General features: G+C 33.7%; 1 protein-coding gene across 1 annotated transcript in view; it reads left to right on the top strand.

Annotated features, from left to right (window-relative positions):
• Agbl4 (ATP/GTP binding protein-like 4) overlaps nucleotides 1-13,280 on the top strand; it is a 977,755-nt gene that overhangs the window by 61,089 nt on the left and 903,386 nt on the right. Inside the window, exon 2 of the mRNA XM_013016801.1 lies at nucleotides 8,886-9,010. Coding sequence (XP_012872255.1) covers nucleotides 8,886-9,010 — 125 coding nt within the window. The remainder of the gene's footprint in view (nucleotides 1-8,885; nucleotides 9,011-13,280) is intronic.

Raw genomic sequence — 13,280 nt, 5'->3', positions numbered from 1 at the left:
TTGGAAAAAATAAACTGATTTCCTCACTGTGACAAAATATCTGTTATAAATAAGAGATGGGTTTATTATTTTTTTATTTTGTATTTTTCTGGTCGTGGGGCCTGAACTCTGGGTCTGGGCGCTGTCCCTGAGCTCTTCAGCTCAAGGCTAGTACTCTACCACTTGAGCCACAGTGCCACTTCCAACCTTTTCTGCTTATGTGGTGCTGAGGAATCGAATCCAGGGCCTCATGCATGCAAGGCAAGCACTCTACCACTGAGCCACCTTCCCAGCCCAAGAGATGGGTTTATTTTTGCTGAAGATTTTAGTCCATAGAATGAATTTTGGGTCCATGCCAAAGAATATTATCATGGTGGTAGGGAGTTTGGCAGAGGTTGCTTATTCATAGTATATACATGAAGAGAAAGAGAGAAGGGAGAAAAAGAAAGATTAGGAAGGGAGGGAAGAAAGACAAAGGACAGGAGAGACCATTAACCTTCAGAAGTTTCCACTCCCTCCCAAAATAACACCCCTAGTTGCGGACATAGTGTTGTTTAACATATGAATTTATGGGATGCATTTCATATTCAATCAATAACATTAATAAATAATAGTACTTTGGAAAGTAAAAAGAAATACATTTTATTTTGTGTGTATGCTGGTTTTAAGGCTTGAACTCAGGACCTAGGCACTGTCCCAGAGTTGTTCCACTCTAGACTGTCACTCTACCACTTGAGCTGCACTCTACCACAGCTGCACTTCTGGGTTGTTGGTGTATAATTGGAAATAAGAGTCCATGGACTTTCCTGTTCAGGCTGGCTTCAAACTGTAATCTCCAGATCTCAGCTTCCTGAGTACCTAAGATTATATGTATGAACTATGAGAGGCCCTACAAATACATTATTCTGTATAATTTTTCCTTTCTGAAATCACAAAGCTTACACATCACTTTGTAGAGACAGAATTTTTGTGGAACTCTTTTACTTTTTATTTTATTTTTTGTGTTGGTCTTTGGGCTTGAACTCAGGGCCTGGGAACTGTCCCTGACCATTTTTTTATTGCTCAAAGCTAGTGTTCTACCACTTGAACCATAGCCCCACTTTTGGCTCTTTTGGTAATTTAGTGGAGACTTTCCTTCCCCGGGCTGGTTTCAAACTGTAATCCTCAGATCTCAGATTCCTGCGTAGCTAAGGTTACAGGCATAAGCCTGGCAGTATGGAATGTTTTTGTTGGCAGTTTTTAGTTTTATTTATTTAATCTGGTTTTGGGGCTTGAACTAAGTGCCGTGTACTCTCATTGGTCTTCTTTGCTTCCACTGGTATTCTACTCCTTGAGCCATGCCTCCAGCCTGAAGATGAAATCATGTGGACTTTTCTGCCTCTGGCTTCAAATCACAGTCCTACAGATCTCAGCCTCTTGAGTAGCTAGGATTACAGCTGTAAGCCATGCTGCCCAGCCCTTTTATATATTTGAAGTCAGGAAGGAACAATAGCCAAAATAAAGAATAAAAATAAATATCTTATTTTTCTGGAAAATACCTTTAAAATGTGAATATTCAAAGTTAGCATCATTAGGTGGGTGGATAGTTAGATAGATGAAATATTGCTATATGTCACCTGCCAAAAATAATTATTGGTGCTGAAAGTTTTTTCTTCTTAAAGATTGCTTGGCTTTGCTTTTTGGAAACTTCCCTTAAGACTGATATGTTCTTTCTTAAAACTTATGTGCACATACATGCTTGCAAAAAGAAATTCAAGTAAATGAGAGAGACTGTGTGATAAAGATTTAAGAGTAAAATAGAATCACATTCTTAAAAGTTATGTATATTTTCCAAGACTCAGTTTACTTCATTACAAAAATAAAAATTATCATGATGAATATGTCTTTCCATTGGGAGATCAAGTACTATATATAGTACTGTATGGTGGATAAAGGTATTTATTCAAATATGATTTAAACTGTGATAGATTTTTATAAGGAAAGAATAATTACCTACTTAAAAGAATACCATGGAAATCCTTATTGAAATGTTCAATAAAAGATGTTTTATTTTAAGATCTTTTTCTGTTTCTTTAAAGTGTGACCATAAATAAAACTGCTTTTTTATATTAATGCTTAGATCATCAGGATATATATTCTCACTGATTATAAAAAAGAATAATACATTCTTGGACAATAATTGAGATATGATAACCAAGGAATTAAACCAAAATTGTCAAAAGAACTTTTACCATATGCCATTTATCTTAATTTAGAGCATACAGGCCCAAATGCTCATTTATACTCTTCCTCCTTCACGGAAAAAGCTGGGGAAGAAAAAAGAAGTGCTTTCAATAAAGGAAAATGGTCAAACACTGGTATTTCACTTTCACTGTTTTTGGTGGCCTGAGTTTCACCTACTATTGGTAATAAAAAGGCAACTATGAAAAGAGAAATGAGAAGGACACAACAGGATACCTGGATCACAAACAGGGTTCCAGGAATATTAGAGCATATATTGAGCAGATAGAATTATTTCAAAATCTAGAACTTGATATTTTGTGTGGTATACTTGAACTATTCATGTAACTCTAGCAGTTTTTTTTTTGTATCCTGATTGAAAGATGTCAACCCAGAGCAATCTTTGGCTTGTTTACAATGATACATTTACAATATTCATTTTCACACAGTACATCCTTGGTAAAATAAAAAATATCATTAGAAACATCAATAAGAAATAGATGCATAGTATCACATTTATAAACATAAATATGTGAAATTAAAATGAACGGCATATAGTCTATGCAGTTACATATATCAACAAGGATGAATAAAATAAATACCAGAAGAATTATTTTTTTAACATTCATATCATTTAAAAATATGCAACCAACTATTTATTTGTAAATATAAACATAGACTGTTACTAATAGTTAGTATTGTTGACTGGTACCTGCAGCACATGTAGCTGTTTCCAGTCATAAACTGATACTTACTTAAAAATTTCCATATAATATGATGCTAAAATTTGGTATATTCCAAGAGCAACACAGTGGAGTTAGATATCTTTATTTTTAGGTCATTTTCTGGTGCTTTAAAACATGGGCTTGGGGCTGGGAAGGTGGCTCAGTGGTAGGGCGCTTGCCTTGCATGCTCAAGGCCCTGGGTTCGATTCCTCAGCACCACATAAGCAAAAAGAAAAAAGCCGGAAGTGGCACGGTGGCTCAAGTGGTAGAGTGCTAGCCTTGAGCTGAAGAGCTGAGGGACAGCGCCCAGGCCCAGAGATCAGGCTCCACAACCGGACCCAAAAATAAATAAATAAATAAAACATGGGCTTATGTGAGCACCAAATATTTCAGGTTTCAAAGTACTCATCATTGGGTCATGGTGAAGATTTAATAACATAAATGGTCAAATTGTGTTAAGATTACACATTCCTGGATGTGCCTGATACATTATTACTATATGTGATGGGAGCTGAAATTATATATATATATATATATATATAAATTTCTTGATCCATTCATCTACTGAGGGTCATCTGGGTTCGTTCCATATCTTAGCTATGGTGAATAATGCTGAGAAAAATATAGTTGTGCTGGTAGCTTTAGTGTGGCCTTGTTTGTGATCATTTGGGTAAATGCCCAAATGTGGGATTGCTGAGTCCTAGGGGAGCTCTATATGGAGTCTTTTGAGGAACCTCTATACTGCTTTCCAAAGTGGCTGAACAAGTTTACACTCCTACCAACAATGCACAATACGCTAGAGTCCTCTTCTTGCCACATCCTCTCCAGCATCTATTGTTATTAGATTTCTTGATTATAGCCATTCTAACTAGTGTGAGGTGAAATCTCAATGTTGTTTTGATTTGCATTTTTTTTATGACTAGAGAAGTTGAGCATTTCTTCATATGTCTATTGGCCAGTCTTATTTCCGCTTCAGAGAAGTTTCTCTTTAAGTCTTTAGCCCATTTGTTAATCAGGCAGTGGTTTCTTTGAGGATTTGTTGTAGGGGGATTTAATTTTTTGAGTTCTAAGTATATTTTATTTATTTATATTTATTTATTTATTTGTCAGTCATAGGGCTTGAACTCTGGGCCTGGGGGCTGTCTCTCAGCTCTTCAGCTTAAGGTGAACACTCTACCGCTTGAGCCACAGTGCCACTTCCGGTTTTCTAGTGGTTTATTGGAGATAGGAGTCTCACAGACTTTCCTGCCTGGGCTGGCTTTGAACTTCAGTCCTCAGAGCTCAGCCTCCTGAGTAGCTAGGATTACACCGGAGTCCAGCCTAAGTATATTTTAGATATGAGGCCCTTGTCTGTAGTATGGCTAGTTAAGTTCTCCCAATCTGTGGGCTTTCTATTGATCTTGTTAGCTATGTCCTTTGTCATGCATAGATCTTTTAGATCTTTTAAACGATAGAAATAGTTATTTTTCAACTGGGCTGTATAGTTCAGTAGTCAGTGCTCTAATTCTGATTACTTCAGATTGCACATGTAATATATCTTTCCTCATTGCTTTTTAAGCAAGGAGTTTTCATTTTAACATGTCCATTTATATGTTACCCTCTTCCTTGACTCCTTTCCAATCCAATGTCATCAAGTTTGTATGTCCCATTTTTATTCATGTACATGAATTATTTTGGGTATATTTGTCTTCTTCACCCTCTCCATTCATCTGTACCCCTTCTAATACTGCCTACACCTCAGAGAAGACATTTTGGTGTGCTATTTTATTTATCTGTATCTTGATTTTATTTTGTTAAAATAGGTATAGTAGATAGTAACAGTATTTTTGGAGTTAGCATTTAGGAAAGTATGTGGCATAGGGAAATACTCAGAACATGTTTTTGATGAAATTAATGTATTGTTAAAGCTCATAGAACTTATCAACTTTACAGACCATGATAAAGACAATTTTTACTATGAAGGTTAGAATGTGTTTGTGACTTTAACTAAGTATTACTATCTCACAATACTGTGAAATTTGTGAAATTTATGTAATCACTTAATCACAATAAAAATTGCTATGAAAACTAATGTTCTATTAACTATGCTTAAGTTAATATTAATCTTATTTAATACAAGACAGAAGTTCATATTTCAATTAATATAATCTTTTTAATTGAGAAAACAGAGAGTGAAAGAATTTAAGTGACTTTTCCATTCCAAGGCTATCACTTAGTAAATGATAAATCTTAAGACTAACCTAAATTTTCTAACTCTGTGTTTAGTGTCCCTGTGTAATAAATACACTGCCTTCTACAACAGATGGCTTAGTAAACATTTTTGAATAGTAGTTGAAAGAACCAACTTAATTGAGGAATCTCCTTAAGGATTCTGAATACAATTGAAGTAAAGAAATGAAGATGAAAGTCTTTGGTCTTAATTAGTTCATGTTTGTTCTTACACATCAATGTAAAATTTTCAATATATGTATTTAACTGGAGGTAACTGTTCTGGTTCTGTAAAGAGAAGTAAATCTGGCTTTTCAGACCAAATTTTAATGAGAACAGATGAATGTGACTCTAAATTAATTGGTATGGCTTTGGAGGATTATTTTATGGTCTTGGATCACTGCCTGATCCACCCTAGAAGCCAAAGAAGGTTCCTGCTGAAAGAGCCTTAGAGGTATGTTCTTCCATATTCTGATTTTCCAGATGAGACTCAGAAGGGGAAATAACTTATTGTCCCACACTAAGTCACTTGAACTGAAATCCAAGTTTCTGATTTCATGAATAGTTTTCTGTCTCTTATAGAACAACCAATACTCAGAAAAACACTTGACATGCCAAAAGGTCTAGCAAAATAAGTGATTTAAAACTTCATTAAATATGTTTGAAGTGTAAAGCCCAGGGTTCTTTTTGATGCAAATATACTAGAGCTTATTTTAAAACAAGATATTACTGTTATTTTTCTAAAATATGTTTATTATCTTTAAGTAGTTGAACAAAGGAGTTGTCATTCAACAAAGCAGTTTATGAAATCAATGGGTCTTAAGCAATGTCACACTTTTCAAGATTCTCACCCATCTTCCCAAACCACCCCTTCCCTCACTTTTGTTAACTTTTAGATTACATATTGAATTTTGTGGCCATTTAACAAAGCTATTAATGTGTACAATGCTTCTTGATCTGTGTCATCACTTCAACAGATTTATCCCTCATTTGAAATACCCTTTTCATTATTTTTTCAAATCTGTGGTCTATACAAGGAATTCTTACCTGCCTTCATACTTTCTACATTCTACATTCATACATTCTACCTCCTTCATACTTTCATTCTACTACCCCCTTCTCTTGATCCCCACCCACCTCCTCTCTTGCAAGAACCCATTTTCTGGTACTTATTTTGTTGGGCTTTGACTTAAGTCTTTCTACAGAATTATACCATTTCAGCTCTCCATAGAGTCTTCTATTATACTTTAGTTGTAAAGTTTGCTTTCAACATAGTGTCTTGTACATCTCATTGTTACTATGGGTCATCCTATATCCTTATTTCAGCATTTTGTTTTTTCCCTTCCCCCCCCCCCCCGCAAATTAGAAAAAAGTATATACAAGATTCAGGGCACCAGAATGAAATACAGTGAAAACAGGGGTTATACCATGGGGGAAGAACATACAAAAGAAACAAAAAAAAACACATGGCATATTATAAGTACATTAAAAACAATAGCAAGAAAGATAAAACCACTTGTGTCCCTATCTTGGGATTTATTTCACTTAGCATCATCTTATATGGTCTTATATGCTTGTCCTAGACATAATTATTTCAAATAAGGAAAACCATGGGACCTATGTTTCTTTGGGCCTGGCTTGCTTCACTTAATATAATTTTTCTAAGTCTTTCGATTTTCTAACATTATTTACCATAGCTAAGATATGGAACCAACCCAGATGCCCCTCAGTAGATGAATGGATCAAGAAAATATGCTCTATCTATCTATCTATCTATCTATCTATCTATCTATCTATCTATCTATCTAGATATATGAATTCTATGTCTCCATCTGTGGGGTACATAGACAGCAAAGATGGTGCTGAGAGGGAGTTGAGTGGGCAGAGCCCGGTTTGTTTATGTTCATTGTGTAAACAGCTGCTGGAAGTTTAGATGCATGATAGGGTGTGACCTTTAGAGTGATTGGTTGGTTCTTTTTCCTCCTCATGTCTCTTTTGCTTTAAAAAGTGCTTGCTGTGTGTTAAGACTCCTGCTGTGTCTGATTGTCTCCCAGGTTAAGGGAGGCTGGGGAATGGGCTAGCAGCACACTAACCTTTCCTTGGACCAGGTCTGTCTTTTGTGGGACAGATGAAGACCCGACATCCATCTGAAAGAATGACACTATGATTAGTTTTTTGAGGACCCTCCCTATTGCTTTCCAGAGTAGTTGAACAATTACTTTGGAAACATACAAGTAATGAAGTTTTAAATCACTTATTTAGCTAGATCTATTGGCATGTCAAGTGTTTTTCTGAGCATCAGTTGTTCTATAAGATACAGAAAACTATGCATAGGATCAGAATACTGGATTTCAGGTCAATCACTGAAACATTCAACATTACACTCCACCAATAATATGATTTCCCTTTTGGCCACATCCACACCAAGCATTTGTTACTGTTAGTTTTCTTTTTTTTTTTTTTGCCATTCTAATTGGGGTGAAGTGGAATCTCAGTGTTTTGATTTGTATTTTCTTTATGGCTAGAGATGTTGAACATTTCTTCATGTGTCTATTGGCCATTTTTACTTCCTGTTCTGAGAAAAAGTAAAAGTTTAAGTCTCTAGTCCATCAAATAATTGGGTTATTGCTTCTTTGAGGGTTTATTTGTTGAGAGTTTAATTTTTTGAGCTCTAAGTATATTTTAGATATTAGGCCCTTGCTGATGTACAGCTGGTAAAACACTTCTCTCATTCTATGGCCTTTCTATTTAGCCTGTTAGCTATGTCCTTTGTTATGTAGAAACTTTTAAGTTTGTTGCAATCCTATTTATCAAATCTTTCTTTGATTTGTTGTGATTCTGGATCTTTACTTAGAAAGTTTCTACCCATGCCTAGAATCCCTAGTGTTTCTCCTAGTCCTTTCTGTAATAGTTTGCTGTGTTCTTTAGAAGCAATACAGGGCCAACTTTTCAATCAGTTGCTTTGATACTGTCTGTCATCATATTGATTCTTCTTTAGCTGTTACCTTTTTTGACAATTTTCTTGATTCTCTGCTTTAAAAAAATTCCATCTTGCTTTTAACATTTTGAATAACTCACTGGTTATTAAAGTATTGTAAAGGACAGACAAATAGAAGTGTCACTTATGTGTATACATGTTAAAAACCTTGCAGTTAATACTGGTAATGGAGAAGTTGATGATTAGTTGTAAATTTATTATTCATATGTAGCTAGTACTTCAATTTTGTTTAAAACATTTTCTTACATATTGTTAATCATGTTTAATACATGATTTAATATTGTTAATCATGTTTAATACAAATTTGGTATAGAATAAGCATGGTATAAACCATTTAGATTCTTTGTAAGGGTTCAACAAAGCACAATATGTTGGGCACAGTTTATGTAACATTGACCTTAATATAAAATACATATGGAGTTATTTTTCTCATTTTTCTAATTAGCAAACTAAATTTATGATTTTTTCTTGTTTCTTAGGGGACTTACTACAGGCTTAATGTAGTGTTCCATATTTTAAATAGGCTTATTCCACAAAGAGTCTATCATAAAGTTTAGGCTGAGGTAGACTAATTTAAAACCTTCACTGCTATGGGCTGCATCTGGACAGAGTTTTTGGCCATTACAAACTATAAATATTGACTAGTATTGAATGATGGAGAATGTGAATATCAGAACTGACAAGAGTCAAATATATATACAACTGACCTGCATAAACTTCTATTGAAACATAGTTCTCTTAATTTTTGTCACCAGGTAACCTTGGCCGGGTGGACCAGGTCTCTGAATTTGAATATGATCTATTCATTAGGCCTGATACCTGTAACCCACGCTTTCGAGTCTGGTTCAACTTTACTGTGGAAAATGTGAAAGAATCACAGGTAAGTAATATAGTAAGAACCATCAGTGTGGTTTTGGTAAGAAGAAATTCCTTTTACTCTTTTAGTAATGGCAAAATAATGACTATAGTAGAATATATTTATTAAATCTATAGCAGTGAAAGAGTTTGTTTCACGAGATACAGTAAAATGGGTAAGCTATGCTTATTTTGCTAATTGTTATTAAATAATATATTTATATAAAGTGTACTTTATTGATTGAGCCATTATTGATTGAGGGACACTATGAAGGAAAGATTGGAAATGACTTGCTCTTATGGTTATATGGGTACTGTTCTCTATTATCTCTTCTTTATAAAGAATTGTGAGAGACATTGGACACATGCTGTAGTTTCAGAAAAAGTTTTCCTCTCTTGTGCAACAGGTTGTTTTAAAGACAATGTGGATGCTATAGCTCTTGTGTTTTTCCTTTATTTGGTCTGCTTGGAAAAATCAGAGGCTATTTTATAGCCCTCTTTCATGAATTCTGGAATACTGTTTTTGTTACTGCTTCTGTGTATTAACTTCCAATTTTTTTTGAATTATTATTAGTCTGATTTTAACCTTGATTTCTTTAGCTCCATTTTCTAATAGTGTTTTTATAACCACTTTCAATTTTTTTCATGAGAGTATGCTAATGAAGATAGGGAGATAAAATATATATATATATACGTATATATATATATACGTATATATATACGTATATATATACGTATATATATATATACGTATATATATATATTTTATCTCCCTATCTTCATTAGCATACTCTCATGATAAAGTCTAATTCTCAGAAATCAGGTACCATTCTGTTACTTTTGAGACAAGTGGTCAGGGAAGACTGTATAAGCTTTGTTCACATCGTGATTTTAGAATTCTTTTAAAGTAGACAAAAGTATAGCCCTTATAACCCAACATCTTCCATCAAGTATATCATATTCTGTCCAGTATATTTAGGAGACATTGAGGAATTTGTTTTATTTTACTCTTGAGTCAAACTTTCCTGCTTGCTTTTCCTTGTAATTGATTGCTTCTCTCCATTCTTCTCAGCTTAACTTGAATGATGTGTCAGGCATTATTAATATCGGGAATTTAGGGACTCTTAGTCTTCACTGATACAGTTTTGTTCCTAGCATGCTGCTTTCAGCAAAAGAGAAGTAGAATCATTTCACAATTCTTAATTGTTTTAATTCTCTAAATACCCATGACATACGACTGGAGAGTATATTGTATTTATTGAAGTTTAGGGGATAACTGGAAGAAATCAAATGCAAGAGATCCTTGACTATTGCTAGAATTTTAAGGCAAAAGTAGAAACAAAAGAGTTAAACCACATACAGAAACCCCTCATGGATAACTTTAGTTTCTAGCTTTGCTTGTTGGATTTACCTATTCTTTCATGACAAAGTTCCTTCTATTTTTTGCAATAACAAAGTTATACTCCTTTTACTTTTTAGATATTACTTAGGAAAACCCACATTGTGGCAATTTATCTGCGCCCTAGGATTGTTCTCTTGTCCAACAGAAGCACCAACAATCCTCTAATTGTCTTTTTTGTGTTTGTTACGGAGTCTAGATTATAATTTGCAGCAGAAAGCTTTAGCTATTTGTACTGAGTCTTGGCATTTCAAATATGCAGCCCTCCCAAGATCTCTTGCTGTCATGAGGTAAACATACACTCTCTCATTCTTTTGTTAGTATCCCCATCTAATGCTATCAATTTGTGGTTGTCACATACACAGGCCTTTGTAAAACAAATGATTCTAAAGTACAGGCAAGTCATATGAATGAAGGGCAACTTTTTCTTAAAAAGTAATATAATCTTACATGACTTATAAATTCATAAAAAGGATTACTTTTACATTTCTGCATATTGTATGTATATCCTTCAGCTTGCCTACTCCTCCTCCACCTCAATCCACTAACTCCTAGGAAATGAGGCTGATTACTTTTAACAACAGTATCTTCTAATCTTCATGACAGTCTTTGCTAAATAGAAATTTAGCACAAGTTTTGAAATTAAACTATTTCTTTAATTTTGTGTCAAATTAATTCCTGGCCTAGATTTTTAAATCCCTTTAGGCTTTCTAAAAATTTTACTTATAAGAAGAGTTAAAGATGAGGTCAGAACATTAGGAAAAATGTGTTCCTCTAGTTGCACTGCTTGGGAGAGACTTGGACAAGTTCCTCATGGATTCAAAGTTCTCATTTGCTTTTTCGAGTTTGCTTAAAGAAATATCCTATTTAAAATACCAGAGGCCACATATTGGAACTTTACCATTATGTGTGAAAATTATAAGTCTCTATGGCCATCTTGTCTATCCATTAAGTAAACAAGTAATATGACTGTGTTCCAATGTATTATTCCAATAAAAAATTGGGTATGTTTTATGAATGTTTATCTTAAAGTTGTTGGAACTAATATTTTATCTGTCTCTGGATGCTGTCTACATTTCCAGTACTATTCTACCTGTGTTGCAATTAGTAATGTTTATCTGGTTTCTGAAGCCTGATGCTTTATCAGCTTCTTTTGGTAGGCCACTGCCTCATCACTATAATCATATTACACAGTTATGGAAATCTGTCTAAAGAAAGCATAAAGATCTACTGAAAGATACAACATATATCCCTCACAGGATATTTGTTTTCATGGTTGTCTACATGAAATGGAATTGCTTACTATTAAGTTTGACTTGTGAGGTCCGTTTTTATAACGTCTCCTCTTATAATCTTTTCTATCTCTTTCCAATTTCCGCTAAAATGAGAGCTGCATGAATGCAATCTAGTCAAGAACCTTATTTATGTCTTGGTACTACCAGACAAAAATTATTAGTTATCACAGGCTGACTACATTAAATCAGTGTTAAAAATTGAAGGACCAGATATACTGTATATACAGGTCTAGCTTTGAAGTTATTTTTCCTGATTTTTTTAAGAAAGAGATAAAAGTTTGGAACATGGTTATATCTGGATTGATATATTAACCTTCTCAAAGCAGTTGCTAGATAGTACATTTGCAGGAACTAATGAAACTAAATGTCCTAATACTAATACCTATGTGAAAAAGTAATTTTCTCTCTGAAAAATTTATGTTAAGTATTCTTATATGAAAGTGTATTACTGAGAAGTAGAATACTTGTGTGATGTGGAAGCAAATCTTTCCATTTAAATACTCATGATAAAATTTTAACCAATAAGGAAATAAAATGGTATTCTTTGACTATTTAAATTGTATATTTGCTCTATTATATTCCTTTTTATCCCCTTGAATTTATATTTCCTTTTCCTAATTACAAAAATAGTTAATAATTAATGCAGTAATTTTGAAAAATACATATAATTGCTAGAATCAGAGAAATATGACACACATACAAAAATACCAACCTACTAGATAAAAGTTGATGCCATTAACTTTTGGTATTTTATAAGCTTATTAATTTGAAGCATAACTAAATATATACACATACTTGCTTCTAAGAACATAAGCATTATCACGGACAATTTTTTATCACTACAAAATTGATAAACATTGTTATCTAATAACTACTTATAATAAGGTCATTCCCTTGGTCTTGGTATAAAGATTGTTTTCTATTGTATATGTTATAAGTAACACTGAAGTGAACATCTTTATATAGAAAAAGTTACTCAGATTTGATCTTGCCTCATTTGGAAAAATGTTCCTGATGTTACTGTTGTGCAAAATATATGCACATTTTAGAAAACTTTTCTGCATATTTCAAAATTATTGTTGAAGTGTTTATGCCATTTTCTTTTCAGCAGTGAATGAGATTCCTTTTCTTGACTTTCTTGCTTTGAATTATTTTATGAACTCAGATGTTCACAAGTCCAGAGTAATTTGTTTCTTTTTCCTCACTGTGAAACTTTATAGATAAATGGGTTATGATGCAATGTCTCAGTTCTCTAGTCACAAAGAGATTAATTGCATTCTAGCAATAACAAGAGACACTAAAGAGACCCATTTATTATTTTTGACTTTTTTCTTCAATTCATCAATCTTGTTTTATATGGGCATGCCAACAGATTGTCCTCTGAGTTATGAAAAGAAGAATGTTATTTCTTGTGGTAGACATGATGGCATGAACTTATAGCCCCAGTGACTTGGGAGGATGGGAGATTGGTTGAGTTTAGGAGGTATGCACCAGCCTGGGCAATAGAGTAAGACACTATTTCTTTTTTTTTTTAATTTTATTTTATTTTATTTGTGAACAAACTGTACAGAGGGGTTACAATTGCTTGGGCAGGATAATGC

Source organism: Dipodomys ordii, unplaced genomic scaffold, assembly GCF_000151885.1.
Source record: "Dipodomys ordii isolate 6190 unplaced genomic scaffold, Dord_2.0 Scaffold33, whole genome shotgun sequence".
NCBI lineage: Eukaryota > Metazoa > Chordata > Mammalia > Rodentia > Heteromyidae > Dipodomys > Dipodomys ordii.
Note: the sequence above shows the minus strand (reverse complement) of the source record. Positions and strands in the feature narration are given on the sequence as shown.